The 18,316-nt window shown below is 40.2% G+C and overlaps 1 protein-coding gene across 1 annotated transcript in view; it reads left to right on the plus strand.

The window, feature by feature from the left end:
* Positions 1 to 18,316, plus strand: part of PTPRN2 (protein tyrosine phosphatase receptor type N2) — a 1,011,953-nt gene that overhangs the window by 392,394 nt on the left and 601,243 nt on the right. The window contains exon 6 of the mRNA XM_090047600.1: positions 10,379 to 10,856. Within this exon, the coding sequence (XP_089903726.1) occupies positions 10,379 to 10,856 (478 nt within the window). The remainder of the gene's footprint in view (positions 1 to 10,378; positions 10,857 to 18,316) is intronic.

The raw sequence follows: 18,316 nt of genomic DNA on the forward strand, positions 1-18,316 counted from the left end.
CTAAATTCCAGAAAGAGTAAATCCACTGCGACACATGTGTCTAAGAATTTTGTGACTTGGTTGTTGAAGGCAACCAGGTTTGTCTGACAACCTGCCCGTAATGAACCCATGTTGGTTTCCCCTAAGCATAATCTCCCCTGCTTGTCCCTCACAGATGTGCTTCTGGATAATTTTCTCAAAGAACTTCCCCAGGACTGAGGTAAGACTAATGGGCCTATAGTTTCCTGGGTCCTTCTTCCTCCCTGTTTTGAAAATGGGGACCCCATTGGCCCTTTTCCAGTCCTCTGGCACCTGGCCAGAGCACCGTGAGTGTTTGTAAAGCTGTGCCAGGGGTCCCACAATGACCTCTGCCAATTCCCTCAGTACCCTTGGGTGAAGAGCATCTGGACCTGCTGATTTGAACATGTCCAGCCCCACCAGAAGTTTCCTAACTAGGTCCTTTCTGACCCTATGCATGGCGGTGCCTCTCCTGAGTCCGTCCATAATCCCGGTGGGGGGGATGCCTGCTCAGAAAAATGGAGGCAAAGAATTTATTAAAGAGGTCAGCTTTGTCACCTGGTGCAACCACCAGATTGCCAAGCGTGTCCTGCAGGGGCCCCATGTTACCTGATGCTTTCTTTTTACTCTCTATGTATTTAAAAAAGTACTTCTTGTTATCTTTGATAGCAGTTGCTAGTCCTAGTTCTGTCTCTGCCTTAGCCTTCCTAACAGTCAACCCTGCCAACCCTACAGTCTTGAGCAATGGAGGTATAATCCTCCTTGGTGATGGCCCCTCCCTTAGCTTTCAGACGTACCTGAATGTCTTTAGTGCTCCATGGGAGCTTTTGAGCACTCTCGCCCCCTTTGACTCACCCTTTGGGCTCGGGGGATCATCTGCTTAAGGAATGACTACTTTCCTAAGCATTGTTTTAGACATTCTTCATTGCAAGTTTAATAGGTATATTTGGGCATTTGATGACAAACAGCTGTCATTCACAAGACTTGGCGAGTTTATTTCCCAGAGCATACAGCTTTACAGAGCATTTCGCTGCAGTGCTGTTGAAAAGGGTTATTCAGAAAATGAGCACTTGGTGGCATTTGTTGCTTAGGCATCAGCTGGCATTTTTTCATATAGGCCTAATGAGGGCTTTACCTTTTCACAGACTGCTGCATTATCAGTGTTTGTGAAGCCTTTGTTTGTGAACCAATGTTTGTGAATTAAATCCTGGACTCAACACAGAAAAATAACACACACACACACACACTCTCTCTCTCTCTCTCTCTCTCTTATCTTGGGTGGCTGAAACCAGAGACGCTTCAAAGATTTTTTCCCTAAACTGAGCCAGAAAAAACTTGACTTATTTACAACCCTGTTTCTGATGAAACCTTGGTAGGCAATTCATTTTGTTGCATTAGTTGACCATGGGAACAGTCGATACTGCTAAGTCATTTTGGGTTTAAACAATCACTTACTTGGGGGTTTTGGTTTTTGGTAGTTGTTGTGCTGGTACATTGTAGGTATATATCATAAATAATCTGATAGCTAGGACTCTTGGGAAGCCTTGGAGTGACTGTTTAATGTAGGGTAAGGGGATAAGACAGTCATATCTACTTTGGCCTCAAAGAGCAAGTGAAAGAAAGCGGTCTCCAAACTGATCTGGATAGGAATATATCATGTTGTCTGTCCCCCTGTGTCACTTCCATGGGGTAGGGTTGGTCTAATTCATATAAAGGGATTAGCAGTTTTGCTGCCTTCCCTTCCTGTGATTTTCAGGGGAGTCCAGTTATCTCAGTGTTAGGCCTACCCTAAGCACTTTCCTGCCATTTAGTACCATAGCAAAATAGGGAAGGAACCTCATGAGGTCATCTAATCCAGCCTCTTTCTCAAGGTAAGATCATCCCTGACTAAGCTATCCCAGTCTGTCTAACCACCTCTAGAAAACTTCCAACTGTTGAGATCCTAGAGTATATCTAGGTATCCTGGTCTAAAGCTTGACCATCCTCACAGTCATAAGGTTCTTCCTAATTGCCAACCTAAGGTTCCTCTGCTGCAATTTGAATCCATTGCTCCTAGTCCTATTCCCTAGAGCTACATAGACAAGCACATCTCCATCCTCTCTGTAATCACCCTTCAAATATTTGAAGACTGTTATCAAATCCCCTCTCACCTCTTTTCCACACTAAATAACCAAAGCTATTCAGCCTTTCCTCAGAAGTTCTGCTTCCCAGGCCCCTAATCTTTTTGGTTGCTCTACTTTGGACTCTTTCCAAACCACCCACATCCTTCTGGAACTGTGGGGCCCAAAACTGGACACAGTACTCCAGATGAGGCCTCACCAGTGCCAGAATGGAAGAATCACTCCCTCTGATTTGCAAGTGACACTCCTGTTTATACAATTTGGCATGCCATTGGCTTTTTTTTTTTGCAACAAGAGCACACTGTTGGCTCATTCAGCTTCTGGTCCACTGTAAACCTCAGTTCTTTCTCTGCACACTTGTAGCCTAGCCAGCCACTGCCCAGTCTATGTTTGTGCATGCAATTACTCCATTCTAAGTGCAGGACTTCCCACTTGTACTTGTTGAAAGTCATCTAGTTGACTGTGGACTATTTTCCCAGTCTACCCAAATCATTTCCCCCACCCAACTCTACAGATTTACTAAGTATGCACTTGTTGTCATCATGCGAACCATTAATGAAGACGTTAAACAATACTGGACCCAGGAAAGACCCCTGGGAAACCCCACTTCTCCCACCTACATAGTTCATGCTTCTGATGCCTAAATATATCAGAATAATATACTATATATGTACTACAGCCAACTCAGATCCCAACTAGTGTTGTCAGTTCTCAGGATGTCTGTAGAGGCTTTGCATTATCTCGTAACTCCAATATCTAGAGTCATGTAATTATATGAGTTTTCATTTATATTGGCTGTAATCTAAATTAATGTAATCTTGTCACCTTTCTGGGTGTGTCCAGACAAGTGCACACGTGCATTTTCCTGGGGACAAATAGCAGAGGCACACAGTTGTGCTGCTGCTACTTGTCCCCGGGAAGCATCCGTGCACATGCACTCTGGAGTGCGGCAGGTTACCTCAGGTGAGGTATAGAAGGCTGGGCCCAGCACCTGGGCTGGCCTCAGAATCCTTGCCTGGGGACCTCGAGATGGGTGCCACGGGGGGAAGAGGGGGACAAAATTTCCCTTGTTACAATGAATGCCATTACTCTTTATCCTTGTTAGTAAATAGCAGATACACCGGCATATTTAATTTCGCTTATAGTTATTGAAGTCTCAGAACGGAGTGGAGGGAGTTTCCAACATTTTTTTAAACCTGATTTTGTGTCTGGGTGTGCAAACACATCCACACATTTGTGTGTAGGTCTTACTTATCACAGGAAGGTTGTTACAAAATGTTCTTCGATTTCTGTGCTGCCCTACCTCAAAAAGCTTAGAGTGGCTTGCAATGAAACAAGATAAAGTATAGAAATAGAATAAAATAATAAAGGAAACTAATAAAACAATAGCATCCTTTCCCAAGCAATACCACAAACTTGCCCCCACCATCTAAAACTTGTCCAAATAAGGTATTAAAATGCTTTTGAAAGATGTCCAGGATGTGGTCCAACCTGGAAAGATGTCCAGGTTTTGACAGTCTCAAAGATGATGGCATTCCAGAGCTGAGGAACAGCTGCCAGTATGACTGCTCCTGTCTTTTCAGTCACCAAACTTGATTCACAGATGCAACTTGCAGGAGTTTGCTCTTGGATGACCTTGGGGAAATTAATGAAAGATAAGGAAGGAGTCAGTCCCTTAGGCATGTAACAGTTCCCAGGCCATTCAAGACTTTATAGGTCTAACACAACACCTTGAACTGCATCCAGAAAGCCAGAGCAGACTCTAGAGCATTGGACTAATGTGCTCCTGGAAACTCAACCTCATCAGAAGGAGGATCTCTGAATTCTGCACCAGCTGTAGCTTCTGGATGGTTCTCACAGGGGGCTTAGTAGACCATGTTAAATCTCATTCATGCAGTCCTCTGTCATGAAAATCTGAAAACTTTGGTGAAAAGTGGACCCTAAATAATTTTGGAACTAAAGCGCGGTGGTGGAATGATAGGGACAAATCCTTCATTTTTCAGAAGAACATTTTAAAAAACAAAAATACTTTGAAATAAAGTCCATTTCAAAGGTACAGCAGCAATATGTTATTTTTAATGAAAAATCTACTACAAAGAATTATTTACCTGACAGGTTTTTTTAATCATGTTTCAAAATTTTATCCTGTTTCCTCTGGCATTGATCCATCACTTTACCATATGAAGAGTCTCTGATGTCTAAGTTAAGCATGTGCTTAAGTACTTTAGAATTTAGCTGTGTGTCTGAGCATACTTCTACAGAAATTATGTTTAAACATCATTCTCTGAAATCTTTCATCCTATAACAGAATTGTTGACATATGAGCAAACTGTTCTCAGGAAAAGGAAAAATGGTTAATTCTAATAAATCCATCATCGCTGATGAGCATGTGGCACAAGTTCTCTAGTTCAGAAGGAGTTCATTACCACATTGGCTCAGACCATGTCAAAACTAGTATTTTTAATTTGCTATGTGCTAAGGGTTAACAAAGATTAACAAAGAGACATTCTTCATTCTGAAGTGGTCTTTTCAGAAGCTATTATTCAGAATATAAGCCAGGGAGAGGAAAAAAAAGTGACAGAGGGAAAAATAAAGATTAGTAATAGATAGAACTGTAAAAGCTAATGGCTAGGAAGTTGTGCAATTCAGAAGATTGCACAAGAGTGAGTTGTGGGTATATGGGAGGCCTAGACTGATGTTAGACAGACTTTGGAAGCCAGGATGAAAACTGTGGCAATATCAGAGTTCAAGATTTGGAACACTCCGAGCATAAAAGTCCAAAACAACCTAAATATTAACTTGTACACAAAAGAAAGCAGAATACTTATCCTTTTTTTAAAAAAAAGATAGAACATACAATTTGCAATCAAATCTGTGCCACCTACATTTACAGGGGAGTAGATTACCAAATGATATGCAATCAGACTGCAGACATTTCTATTACACTGCAATTTCACAGTCAAGATTCAGAGGCAAAGTCATCACTAGTTTTGATCAAAGGAGACTGTGGCGCCATTTTGCTTGATCAACAGTAAGCTTCTGACACTGTTAACTACAGCGTATTAATTAACAATCTTCAACTTCTGAGCTTCTCTGATGTAGCTCTTTAAGTGTTTCAAAACTACAGCACTCTCAGAAAGAAAACAAAAGATAGTTTATGGAAGAAATTCTAGTTAAATTCTTTGGCTTGTGCTGTTGCATAGGAGGCCAGACTAGATAATCATAATGGTTCCTTCTGGTTCTAAACTCTGTTATTCAGTAGGAAAAATGTGAGCATGATCTGTCTTGTGTCTGAGGTAGATTGCAAGAGGCTTCTGGTTTTTTAGCTCCCACACGCATTTCAGTGTAAATAAATGATCTTTTCAGAAGTGAGATAGCATATGTTGGTTTATTGCATCTGCTGAACTTAAGCCAGCCATTAGGAAATAAAGCAAAATGAACAACACCAAAAGCAAAACTTTTTCTCAATGTCTTGTACTCCACAAGGCTAAATTTTGCCTATTAGTTTTCATATGTGACTTTTATGGATTTTAACTAAGGATTTTCATAGATTTTAACTTGGCCCCTCCAGGTCTAATTTGTTCCAACATGTCTAAATGTGTGTATTTATAATGCTGTTGTGATATATGAGATTCATATGAGCATCTGATATTTTTGCTATACTAATTGTGCATACATGTTGGGGAGAGGGACACAGAGGTAGCATATGGGTTCATACAGTGTTTAGCCTTTTTTTAGCAGGAAAATGTCTGTCTGTTTAAATCGATATACTAAAGTGAAACTTTAGCACAATTTTTGTTTGACCTTTGGAAAACTTTTATTTTTTTCCATTATTGCTCAGTGGGGTCTGGTTCCAGGCAATGATTCTTTCAGAGGTTTTTCCCACCACTCAAAATAGGGACTGTGAACTCCTTTGTTTAAGCTACTGTGATTAAAGCTTGTATGAGGAGTCCTGCTCCAGTAAAGTCAGTGGCTATTAAAATGAATTAATGTTTGTAAGTGATTTGAAAATGAAATGTCCAATGAATGAGCTAAGATTTTTTTTCTAATGCTGTATGTTTCTGTATTATTCCTCAAAGGGCTTTTCAGCAGCTATGCACTCCATCAAGTTGGATCAAATGGATCTCCAAGGAGGGGCATATTTTGGTATAAAAGCTAACCCAGTGCACTACTGCGTTAGCTTCTGTTGCCTTACTGTAGCTGAACTGGAAGTTAAAATATGAGCCCATCTCTCAGGTGTAAATTAACTAATGGTATCAATCAATATCTTATGATAGCTATATCTTATCCTCCCCTTGGTTCTTTGCTTGTTCTTTGCACAAGAAAATATATAGTCTATAAACTATGTAGTATGCATCTTCACACTGTAATTAATGTGTCCTTTGTGAACTTTTATTGTAAAGAGATCAGTTACTTAGGATGCATTGCCATAATAATTTTGTCTTTAAAAAGGTTTATATGTATTCTTGATAGCGCATCTTCTGTTTTCTGTATTGTCTGTTTGAAGGGTGATATGAGGTCAGGGAAGGCCCCCAGATAAGGAGACAGACAAAAATATTCCAAATGCATCTTGTGTCCACACAACTTAATTTTTAAGGATTTTCTCCCAGTGAAATGATTAATATCATATGTAGAAAACAAAATAAACAATTTCTGTAAAAATGACAGGGACTGCATGATAACCCCTCTGAAAATAATGATAGATAATTCATTGACAGGAGTCAGTATACTGTGTTATAGCCTAATAATGTTGCCTTTAATTTTCTCATTCTTGTAGCTGATGCCTTTGCTCCGTAGAAACCAAGTCCATTTTTGTTATCAGGTGGAAATATAAGTGCCTCTTTCATTTTTCCTCTGTTTTTTCTGTTTCCTTATTCCAGAAAGGTTAGCAATGCCTTTTGCTGTACGTCCAAAGACCCTAACAGATGGAATTTATGAATCCTTTTAATCAATAGAAAGTCAGGATATGAAAAATTCTATCTTGCCTTGGGGTTATCCCATGGAACTCATTTAACTTTGAAATGAAGATAGCCAACAGTGCCCATATGCAAGAGACTACAATAAAATAGCACTTTCAATGAGACTATCACAGTGACCTATAATTTTTAGTATTAGATTGAAAGAAAATAAAGTTAAAAGAAGTAGCGCTGGACATTAAGCTCTGTACAAGAGGTGGCATTTTCTTTGCTTTTTTCTATAAAGTCTACTGGATTGTTTTCTCTGCCAATTAACAGAACACACGTCTGTTCTCTGTTAGGTGCTGTTGTCTAGGCCAGTGGTATTTATCCATGCCATATCTTTACTTGGATTTTAGACTGTCTATTTTTATTGTCTTTGTTGCATATTGTTTGTTTGGAGGGATAATTTTCCCCTGTATGTAAGCTGAAGAGACTAGCATACAGCTATGAGGGTCTTTAATTAAGTAGGCCAAGCTAACTTTGATTGGCTGGCAATGAAATGTGCTTTCAAGACAGGTAAGCCGTAGACACTATATTTTAATTTGAACTTTTTGTAGTACATCCTCAACTATCAGAAATATGACCTGTCAAGCTGCTGCAAGACTGTTTGGTTTGGTTACTGGATCAGTTCTGAGCCCAAGATTGACACTTGTATCCAATTTTTATAAGGCTGCTTGTGGTGGATTTCTTTTTCTTTCCTTTTCTTTTCTTTTTTGGGGGGGTGTTTATGAAAAGAGCAGGAAATGACAAATCTTAATATTTGAGGATATTTGTACATTTTACATAACTCATCCCAAACCAGCTTTAATTATCAGGCCCAAAGCTTGCCCAAGAGGTTTGGGGCTGTTTTGTGAAGGCTAGTAGTCTCTCTTACTTCAGGAGTCTGTGTGTTGTAAGTTTATAAAGTTTTTTGGACCATGCATCATATTTTAGAATGCAATAGTCTCTTGAATCGTTTACCAAACTGCCTTTTGAGAGCCGTAAATATGACGTTTTGTAAAAGCACAAAATATTTTTGTCTTGCTAGCATTTCTCTTGAACCCGTCATTTACTGATCTGGCTGCTTCATATGCCCAGTATGAATTTTGGATTGTTTTGAGTCCTGATCCATGCTGTTCATGAAGCAGTGAGTTAATGGCACCAAGACCTGATCCTACAGATACCCCTCCACATAGGCTCTTCAAGACATAGGGATTAATGTGCATATATTTTCAGGATCAGTTACAGATTTATTTTCAATTATAAATTTGAATTGTCTTCAGCTTGCATTTTGGTACCTATCTTTAATGTATCTATTGATTAGAACGATACATCTCTTACTCTGATGAAATAAGTTGAAATTGCATTCCTGATGTTTCATTCAAATTCCCAGAGGAATGTCAGATATGTCTTCTCATACACCACTTGATCACACTTTCTATTTTATTTTTCACTACCTTACATTAGCTCAGAGTCTTGACATCAGTAAAATGCACTGCCATGTTAGATCAAGACTATGTGCAAAGGTAAAGCTCCTTGTGCTGGCGGGCCACTGACATACATATTCTCTGACAACAGAGTTATTAAAGCCATGCAAAATCTATAACCAGGAAGTTGTGCCGTGAAGAGGGAATTATTTGTGAAGGACTGTCTCTTGCAAAGGAAGGGTGTTGCAAAACCATTTCTGCCACGGAGAGTAGAGGAAAGAAATTTGTGTGGAAAAATAAAATTATGCTTCTACCTTTCCCCAAAATGAACTGTAGTGTCTGATCTCTTGTCATTATGGAGCCTGGGAGGTTGTGTGCTAATGCAGGTTGTCTAGGCAAATTCCAGCTTTCATACTGACGTTCTGCTTCTTGCATTTATCTGAGTTTTATATGCCCTCGCAGTTTGGAATATGGCTCATATCACTTCCTGTCCTAAACTATTTTATAATAGTACTCAGTAATACTTGAGAGCTGCTCTGTGCCACATCAGTGAGGGCTGAAATCTGCTATACTGTACCAGTTTCCAGGGTACTGTTTGCATGAGAGTTGCATCTAGAGACTCAAGCTGAGATCAACAGAATATAAATTAGTCCCTGCCCCCCAGGGGATATATTTCAAATAAGAGTTTACAGTGTGAATAGTTCTGTAAATGTAAGTGTCTTAGTGAAATTGTATAGCTTATTTGGGAGTCTTCTGAAATGCAAATAAAAATATATGTCATTTTTATTGTTCTGACGATAAGCCTACCTTTTGAATAAATGGTACTATTTAGAGAGAAATGTGTGATCTTGAAAAGAATGCTTTAAAACATTCATCATAACAATTGTGAAACTAAATTAATACACTTAGTTTTAGATGCAAAATGCGTGTTTAAAAGGATACTATCGAACACAATTTAGCTTCAAACCTAACATTTTTACAAAATTTTAAAATTCCATAAAAATGATTTTTTCCACTGTTTTTCAGAAAAAATATATTGGCTGTTTTTCAGAAAAAATATATTGGTTTAGAGTTGTTGAAACCTAATAATTGCAGCATTGAGAACCTTTAATTGAAATGTATATAAATTTAGAGCTGGTAATTGGTACTCTTTATAGCAAAACTTTTTTTGTTGGTACTGTTTTCAAAATTGTAGATGTGGTGTGACTGGACCGGTTTAAAGATTTGTGCTCAGTTTGCCAACTTGCTTTAGTTAGAAAAGAGATAAATGAACTATTAAAAAAATGTTGAAATGTTTTGCTTGGGAAGTTTTTTAAATGAAACATTTTGATTTTTTTCTTTTATTTTACTAATCTATTTGGAAATTTGTTTCAGTTTTATTTAAAAAGGTCAACAATTAAATTGTTTAGTTTTAGTTAAGTTGCTTTTAGTTAAACAAATGCTTTGTTTGAATTTCTTGACTTTGCAATTTCCCTACAAATTTGAGATATTGATGTGTTGGGTAGACCTGAACAGTTTCCCCCCAACATTTTCAGGATAGCATTTGAAAAGCAACAGGAAAACTGACTTAATTGGATTATCTTTATCCAACCAAATGTGAACAGAACATACATCATTACAATCAAATATATTTTCAATGATTCTCTCACTTTTAATACTCTCAAGTTATGTTACTTACATCTGTCAAACATGCAGCACATTGATAGTGCCTCTCTAAAACAATTCCAGTCTATTAGCACTGGTGGTACAGGTGCTGATTATAATTTTGTGATTCTTTCTTTCTGTTTGGGAAACAAACCAAATGAGTGCCCATGTATGCCAAGCCTCAAGCAAGTACTGTGATGCAGCACACCTGGAAATAATGACCATGTCTTTTTTTTTTCCCACTCTTCTCTAGAATACCATCCAGCCTGATCGTGTTACATACTACATGGTGCAAAAAACAAAAGAAAAAGCACCCTTTTTAACCCATGCAGCAACACCTCATCAAATATATGCCGAAAATCCCCCAGGGAGGGCCTTCAGCCAGCTTCAGCCAGACCTGTTCCCACCAGAGTCGGAAGCAGAGTTTGACAGAAAGACCGTGATAGCAGCACTAGATGAGTACATAACCCAAAAGATGGCAGCACAAAACAATGATCAAAGCACCGTTGGGAGGACTAAAGGGCCTAGCCTTTATGCTGATAGGTTCCATCCCTCTCACAGTGATGGTTCTGATGGAACTTTAGCTACAGAAGAGGCAGAAGATTTTAGCATGAAGCAGCCGTTGCGACTGAGGCCAGGTGCTGGAGAGCAAGGGTCAAATTCAGAGAGGCTGAGTTATAAATTTGCTTTTCCCCAGGGAAATCCAAAGGATCCTCTGAGTGCAGTGGATGGTAAGATTTATATTTATTTTACCTTATTTGAAGCATTTATCCTGTGCTGTAGATGCCTTTTCAAAAAATGGGAATAGTCAGAAGAACTAAACACCAGTAGAATAAGCCTGTCTCTTCCCACTGAGGTACTTGTATTTATCTACTTCTGCAATCACAGTCATAACTGGCACCAATCTGACCATCCTTTTCTTGTATATTTCCATCATTCTACTGATCGAATAATAAATTCCTGTGTTCAGTAATACTGATCACTTACATAATTCTCTATATTTTTCAAGCCATAAATAATTATGGAAAACTATTTGTGATCAAATTAGTTTTCATGAATGTCTGTTATCTCATTTTGCATAGTTAGGTAAAACTGTCTACTTTTTGGGGGGTCTTTTGTTTTCTCTATTTAGCTAGAAATTTAAAGACTGAGGGTGAAATCAAAAGCTAGCTGAAAGAAATCGGAATGCAATGTTACATTTGTCTAAACTTTGGGACCAAGCATGTGAAAAGGAAGTATATCAGTTTCGGTAGGCCTATGAGATGGAAGAGGCACAAAACATGGGGTTATAGCTAGAGGTTTTTGTACAATTAATTGTACATAATATTGTCTGATATTTGTGAGCCATTGACAATCAGATCATGATTCTTATGGATTAGTTTTATTCAAGATAGTAAATGATAGTTAAATTTGGGCCATAGTATATCAAGTCACGTGATTTCATGATGTTTTCATTGATGTGTTACAAATCCACTCATATCTTCATTTTGTGCCTGAAGATAGGTAAGAAGGTCGGAAGGTAATCATGATCCACTTGAACATTTCTCTGGACTAAGTCAAGTATTAATGTTACTACTACAGTTCAGAATGCCTGCAAGTGATTCAGTCCCGGAGATACTACTGTACATACGTGCTCAGCTGCCTGCAGCTGGCATTCTACTTTCTTTTGAGCTGTTTCTGGTGATATGTAAAAGGCTTCTTATGAGTCCATTGCAGTTTCCATCATTATTTAAGTTTGCTGTTTTTTCTTTATTTTTAAAATACAAAACTGTTGAAACTTGGACATTTTCTCTGAAGACAGACAATGCTTGCTATCCAAAAGTTGCCCAGAGTGAAAACACTCTTGGTATGGGGCCTGAAGATAATAGGTTTCAAGGAACAAACAGTAATGTAAAATCAAATCCAGGTGGCACTGCAGGCCTCTGAAACAGGTTACATGATTTTGCTGCTAGACTCAAAGCAAACTAGGCCCATGCTGGTTTCATTATCTTCCAACTGTTCCACTTCACCTTTTCTAGCAGGAGCCAACAGGGAACAAAAGTGCTTAACACTTATAGGGGATAGCATGTTTCCAAATTCATTGGGTTGGGGTGCTTTGACTTTCACAAGCATAATATATCCCGTAGGAAATTTTCTCACTTCATTTACTTTATGTATTAATTTACATGACATTCCGGATCATTTATGAGGGGCCAGTCATATGGTTTCTTTTGCATCTTTGAATTGCTTACTACAAAGTAACTTATCAGTATAATCAGAATTTATAGTAGTAACCATCAAAAACAATGGTAGACTGAAATTGACTTTATCAGTCTGACCAACATTCCCGCCTGCAGCAAAGCTGTCAAGTACTAGGCAGAGGCTTGAGGAAGATTGACTATACTTGACTGTGTAGAGGTTTAGGTTTTTTATTCCCTCCACTTTGTTCCTGCTCTGAACATTTTTCATCCTCCTTATTGCCAACCTTCTTCCAGTCCTGCTGATGAGTTTTCTGCAAACCACCGGCCCATTCCTGTCCTTCGGACATCCAAATCATGAGCATTCCCCCAGACATAGATGTCCAAAATGTGAACTAGAAGAGCCCCCATACTGAACATAGGGAATAGTCACTTGAGACTAGTATCCTGCTCATACCTCATTTCAAAAGTGAGAGGAGCCAGTTGGCAAAACAACACAGACACATTGTGCAGATCAGCAGAGTTGGTGGGAGACGAGGTAAAGTTAAGGAGCAGAAGAGAGAAACTCTTGTATAAGGGAAAAAAACATGGGCATAGATTACACCACTCATGGGGATGGAATGACTATGTGACTGCATCCAGACCAGTGCAAACATGCGGTACGTGGCACTGCAGACACATCTGTGGCGCCACATACCACACACATACAGCTGTTCTCTAAGCTGCATGGGAGATCCCAGGGTCAAAAACCTGTGCAAAAAGAAAAGCAGAGTGGCACATGTGTGGGCAGTGTGGACCTCCCAGAACCAGAGCCTGGCCAGCCGGAGCCATGCTTTGGCTGCCAGCTAGGCTCTGAGCAGTGGGATTGCCACTGCTGCAGCCCCAAGAGGCCTCCAGGACCCCGGGTAAGGTTGCTGGGGTCAACCCTTCATACCTCACCTAGGGTAACCTGCCACATGCCAGAAGGTGTGTGGCACAGGCATTCCCTGGGGACAAGTAGCAGCAGCATAAAGTGTCTCTCTGCGGCATGTCCCCAGGGAAATAAACGTCTATGCTCATGTGGACTTGGCATGTGTCTAGGAGTTGTATGATGGGAGTGAACAGCGGCTTTGAACAGGGTCAATCTGCAGACCACATAAACATTATGTACGGTTTAGCCCAGTTTTGTCCATTAATGGTTTGATCCCTCACTAATCACTTCAGACGTAGTGGCATAACAAACAGAGTTGGCAACTGGGGCAACCCTGCAGGAGATCAGAGAAGGAGGGAACACAGGTTGAGATCAGCAGCAGGAGGGCAGCATTTTTACCTTGCAGTATCACAGTAATACCTTCCAAGGAACTAATGAAGAAGTGGGGCTGTACCATTGGTTCAACCACCTGTGACTGCAGCACAGAGCCTCAGACTGTGCAACACCTGCTGCAATGCCCATGGCTAAAAGGCACATGTATAATGAATGATCTTGCAACACACAATAAACAAGCACAAGCTTGGGTTAACACAATGGTCAAATGTGGTGTAAAGACATGAGAAGAAGAAGGCAACCTTGCAGTATCCCCTGACCTGTGACCCTTTCACAAATCAATTTTTACTTGTTTTGGGGAACTCATAGGGTCTCCTTTGAAGTTTACAAAAAACATGAATAAAGATAGGAGCCAATGTAGATGTCTAGGAATTCCCCTGTTCCTGATCGGATAGGCTCTTCAGCCTGTCAGCAGAGCTGTCCATTAATGGTTGTGTGCTAGCACAAGCAGGAGACATGTCCATATTTAAAATACACAGACATGAACAGCACATTTATTAGACCCAGGAAAACACAGGGGCTCACTCTCTTTATCCCTGTTTAAAAAAACAACTCAATTTTACCAGCTTGGCACCGACAGACAGAACAGATTTCTGCTGGTACTCCTTCTCTCATACTTAAAACATTGTATTTCCCAAATTCCTTGGCTCTGGTTACTTCTATAATTCTTCTTGGCCTTTTAACAGTTAGGGGCAGTACTATTCAATAATGGTGGCATAAAGTACTGAATGTTTAGTTTTTTTCCAGTTGGCAGCCAGCAATGGTGGGATGCTGTTTTTCAGGAGGTATTCTTTTGATGGGCAGTATCCTAGTGACATTGGCTAGAGCAGAAATAGTAACAATGTAGGAGACAGGATGCTGCTCTACCTCTGCTTTATTTAATGAACCAGAAAGACCCACAGAGAGCCTGTTAGTAGAATCTGGTGTAGGGCCTGTGGCCATTCATTTTCTCTTGTGTGATTTTTCTCCACCTTATTTCCATTTTGTTTGAGATCGAGACTGACACTGTGCTTTGTTATCGGCTATGGACCTGTGAAAATGGACTGGGGAGATAAGACTTTGCTGAGATAATAGAAAGAAAGGAAGTGGGTTTGAAAAAATGAAACAAAATTGAAATGATGAGGTTATATTGGCAGGTTGTTGTTCAGTGACTCAGTTTGGCAGCTTGTTGCAATGTGGGGACATTCAACTGAACCTGAGAGAAAAATTATAGTAATGTTACATTTATATAGCACTGTTAATCAGAGATGGCTTGAACTCAAACCCTGGGTCTGAACTACGGGAGAACTTTGACTCTGAATCTGAATTACATGGCTCATCACTGTCTCATGACCCTGGAATTCAGATGTAAATTATATCCCTCTGGTACCCACTTGCAACTCAGGAACTCTGTAACTTAATCTTTTTGCATCAGTAACTAATGGTGCTTTGGACATGGTACCACCACTAAGTTCCTCTCACCTGACTTACATTAATAAGGTTAAGTGAATGAAACTACATTAACTCCCTTTTTATTTCATGACAAAAGCCTTACACTTTTTTCCTGGAATAATTTGAAACATCATCCTTTTTTTTTGGACTTCAGCAGAGCCTGTAATGCTGCTGAAGGATCTGTAAATGTGCCTTAAGAAAAATTACTTAGGAACCTAAGGTTTGGGCTTATAAGGATCTAACTTATTTTGGAAAATGAGACTTAAACTCTTAAGATTTTGAGGCACTTTTAATCCCCCCCAACTGTTTGGATGGGTTTTTTTGTACAATCAAGTTTAATATCTAGGCAATTCGGGTAACCAAAATGAGTTTTTTCCAAGAGTACTGTAGAATACAGGCAACACTGGGACATGTCATAAAAGTTTCGTATATGGGTATGAAAAGAGAAGAGATGGATTTTTAATGCGATCCATGCACTAGAAAGCTGAAAACAATTTGTACTGTAAGCAAGGCCTGCACACTTTATTTCTTCTAAGAAAAAACAGGACAAAAAAATGCCTCAGATTGTGCTAAAATCTTCTAAAATTCTGTTGTTCCCAAATTACACTAACTGTGCTGTGCCTATTCACATCCACAGATTCACGGTCAAACTCATGAAAAGTCACTGAAATTGTTTCAGGCTCCCAATCTTTTATAACATCCCTGATGTCAGGTCAAACACAGTGTTTCAAACATTCTTTCCTACTGTGATGTACCATGTGATGTGCCTGGCAGCGGAGCTGTACTGGTACCCAGCACGTCTCCAGGTGGTAGATAGAGGAATGACCTTCAGGGAAGGTTAGCTTATCTCTGTTATAAGCAGAGATAACTCTGATGAATAAGCAGTCATGGACCAAGCAGTAGCAACACCACCAGTTTGTAGTGGGGACAGCAGATGGCAATGGTTTCTCTCATGAGAGATGCATATATCCTTTGAGAGTGCTGTAACATGGCGAGTACAGGTCACCACTATAATATGCAGGGTCTTCATTTTTCCATGTTTTTCTGTGACAGATAGATTTCAATGATCCCTGATAAGAAGCCTGATCAGCCCCCAGCCATGGGTCTGCAAGTCCTCAACAGCAGAGCAGGTGGAGGAAGATATTGAAATCTCAACAGCTGTGATGGCAGAGGAAGGCCGCAGCAGAATGAAACTCCAGTTCTCTTGGCCTCCTTGCCATGAGATTAAGGTCTTGTTCTGTCAAAAACTGTGTGGAATCTGATGTGCAGCAGCTTCTCCACGATAAGATAAATAATGCACAAGGGTCTTTCATCAAAAAGGCTTTTTCAAGCCCTTTAGTGACCAACTAATTATAAGAGGAGTAGGAATGTGAGGCTCCCAGTCATGAACTGGCATTGGGGCAATTACAAGGAGATCATCTAGCACTTGGACAAGACAGGAATACAAACTGGCAGCTGTAACTATAACTGAGCAGCCCTCCTCAGGATCCATTCTGCTCACCCCACATAAGGAGGGGCTAGAAAAGGTGCCTTAAAAATAGTCTATCTACCTTCTTCCTGACTGGATAACTGCTTCCAGTGGGATCACTTTTACTGCAGTCAAAATCAGTGAAGACTCGCAATCAGTTTTGGGACCTGGAACATCAGGACTCAAGAATTCAGGTGATACAACATCAACATCACTACACTGAGCAAGACCCAGTGAGCAGGAGATGGGCAGCTCAGTGAATATAGAAGCAGCTGTACCTTCTTCTGGAAGGGCAAAAAAGAAGGAAAATGCTGGCTCCACAGTTTGTTTTGCCATCAGAAATGAACTCATAAATCAGCTCAATGAGTTTCCTATCATTATTAACTCTTGACACCACCAATGATACCAAGGAGGAATTCTATGCTAGTTTTGATCAAGTTCTTTCTGATGTTCTGGAGGGAGACAGATGTATTCTTCTCACCAGAGTTGGAAAGAGCTGAAACCTCTGGAATGGAACCGTTGGCAAGGAAGGAGTAGGAAGCGTCAACTCCAGTGGTATCCTCCTTTTGACCAAATGTATGGAACATGGACTTGCCATCACCAAAACCCTGTTCTGCCAGAAAAAAACAGGCACAAGACATCATGGCAACACTTACGGTCTAAGCATTGGCCCCTGATTGATTACATCTTTGTTCGTGCCTGGAATCCAGATGATGTCCACACCACCTAACCTATGCTAGAAGCGACAGTGCCTCAGCTGATTACCAACTCACCTGCTCAGTTAATGTCACTCAAAATTGTTTCCAAGCAATAGCTGCAGCAGACGCAGTGCCAATGGAAGGTCAGTGTCGGAGGACTCAAGGACCCAATCAAGCGAGACCGCTTCCGCTAGTGCCTCCACAAAAAAACCCGCAAATTCCAATCAACAATGTGAGAGTGTTGGCAGTACTTAGGGTGCCTTCAGGTCCACTGCCATCACTACATGCAAAGAGACATTTGGAGTCTCTACCAGGAAATATCAAGACTGGTTTGATGAGAGTGACCGAGAGATCCAAGAATTGATTGACCACAAGTGCAAGGCCATTTGTGCTTGGTAGATCAACACCAACTCCAAGTAAAAGAAATTGAATTTCCAACAAGCCAAGGCAGAGGTCCAAAGGAGGACCCACGATATAAAGAATGAATGGTAGGAAGACAAGGCAAAGAAGATTCAATGTCTCACTGACATCTACAATATGTGTGTTATTTTTCAATACTACCAAAGCCTTCTAGAGTCTGATCACTCAAGGACCAACCCCCTTGAGACCTAAGGATGGTGGAGACCTGATGAAGGAAAGGGGAGCCATGAACACCAGTTGGAAGGAGAATTTTGAAGACCTTCTCAATTGAGACTGTTGTTGATGAGTTTTCTCATTTCCATCCTGCAACACCCAGTCAGAGATGATCTCAGAATTCCTCCAACCCTTGATGAGGTAAGGAAAGCCATTAAGCCAATAAAGAATGACAAGGCATCTAAAGCTGATGGAATCCCCACCAAAATCTTCAAGCAGTAGAGAGAGGACCTGACAACACAGCTCCATTGTCCTCATCTTAAGAATTTGGAGTGATGTAGGAATCCCAGATTACCTCAGAGATGCCATGACTGTGACAGTCTTCAAGAAAGGAGACAAGTCCAACTGTGGATATTACAGCGGATTCGCCTTGCTGTCCACCACAGGAAAAATTATTGTGAGAACCCTCCTAACCATCTCCTTCCACTTGCTGAATAGCTCTTCCTGGAATCTAAGTGTGGGTTTAAGGCATCAAGAGGCA

This window comes from Crocodylus siamensis, chromosome 5 (genome assembly GCF_052110815.1).
Source record: "Crocodylus siamensis isolate JL-2025a chromosome 5, ASM5211081v1, whole genome shotgun sequence".
Taxonomy (NCBI): domain Eukaryota; kingdom Metazoa; phylum Chordata; order Crocodylia; family Crocodylidae; genus Crocodylus; species Crocodylus siamensis.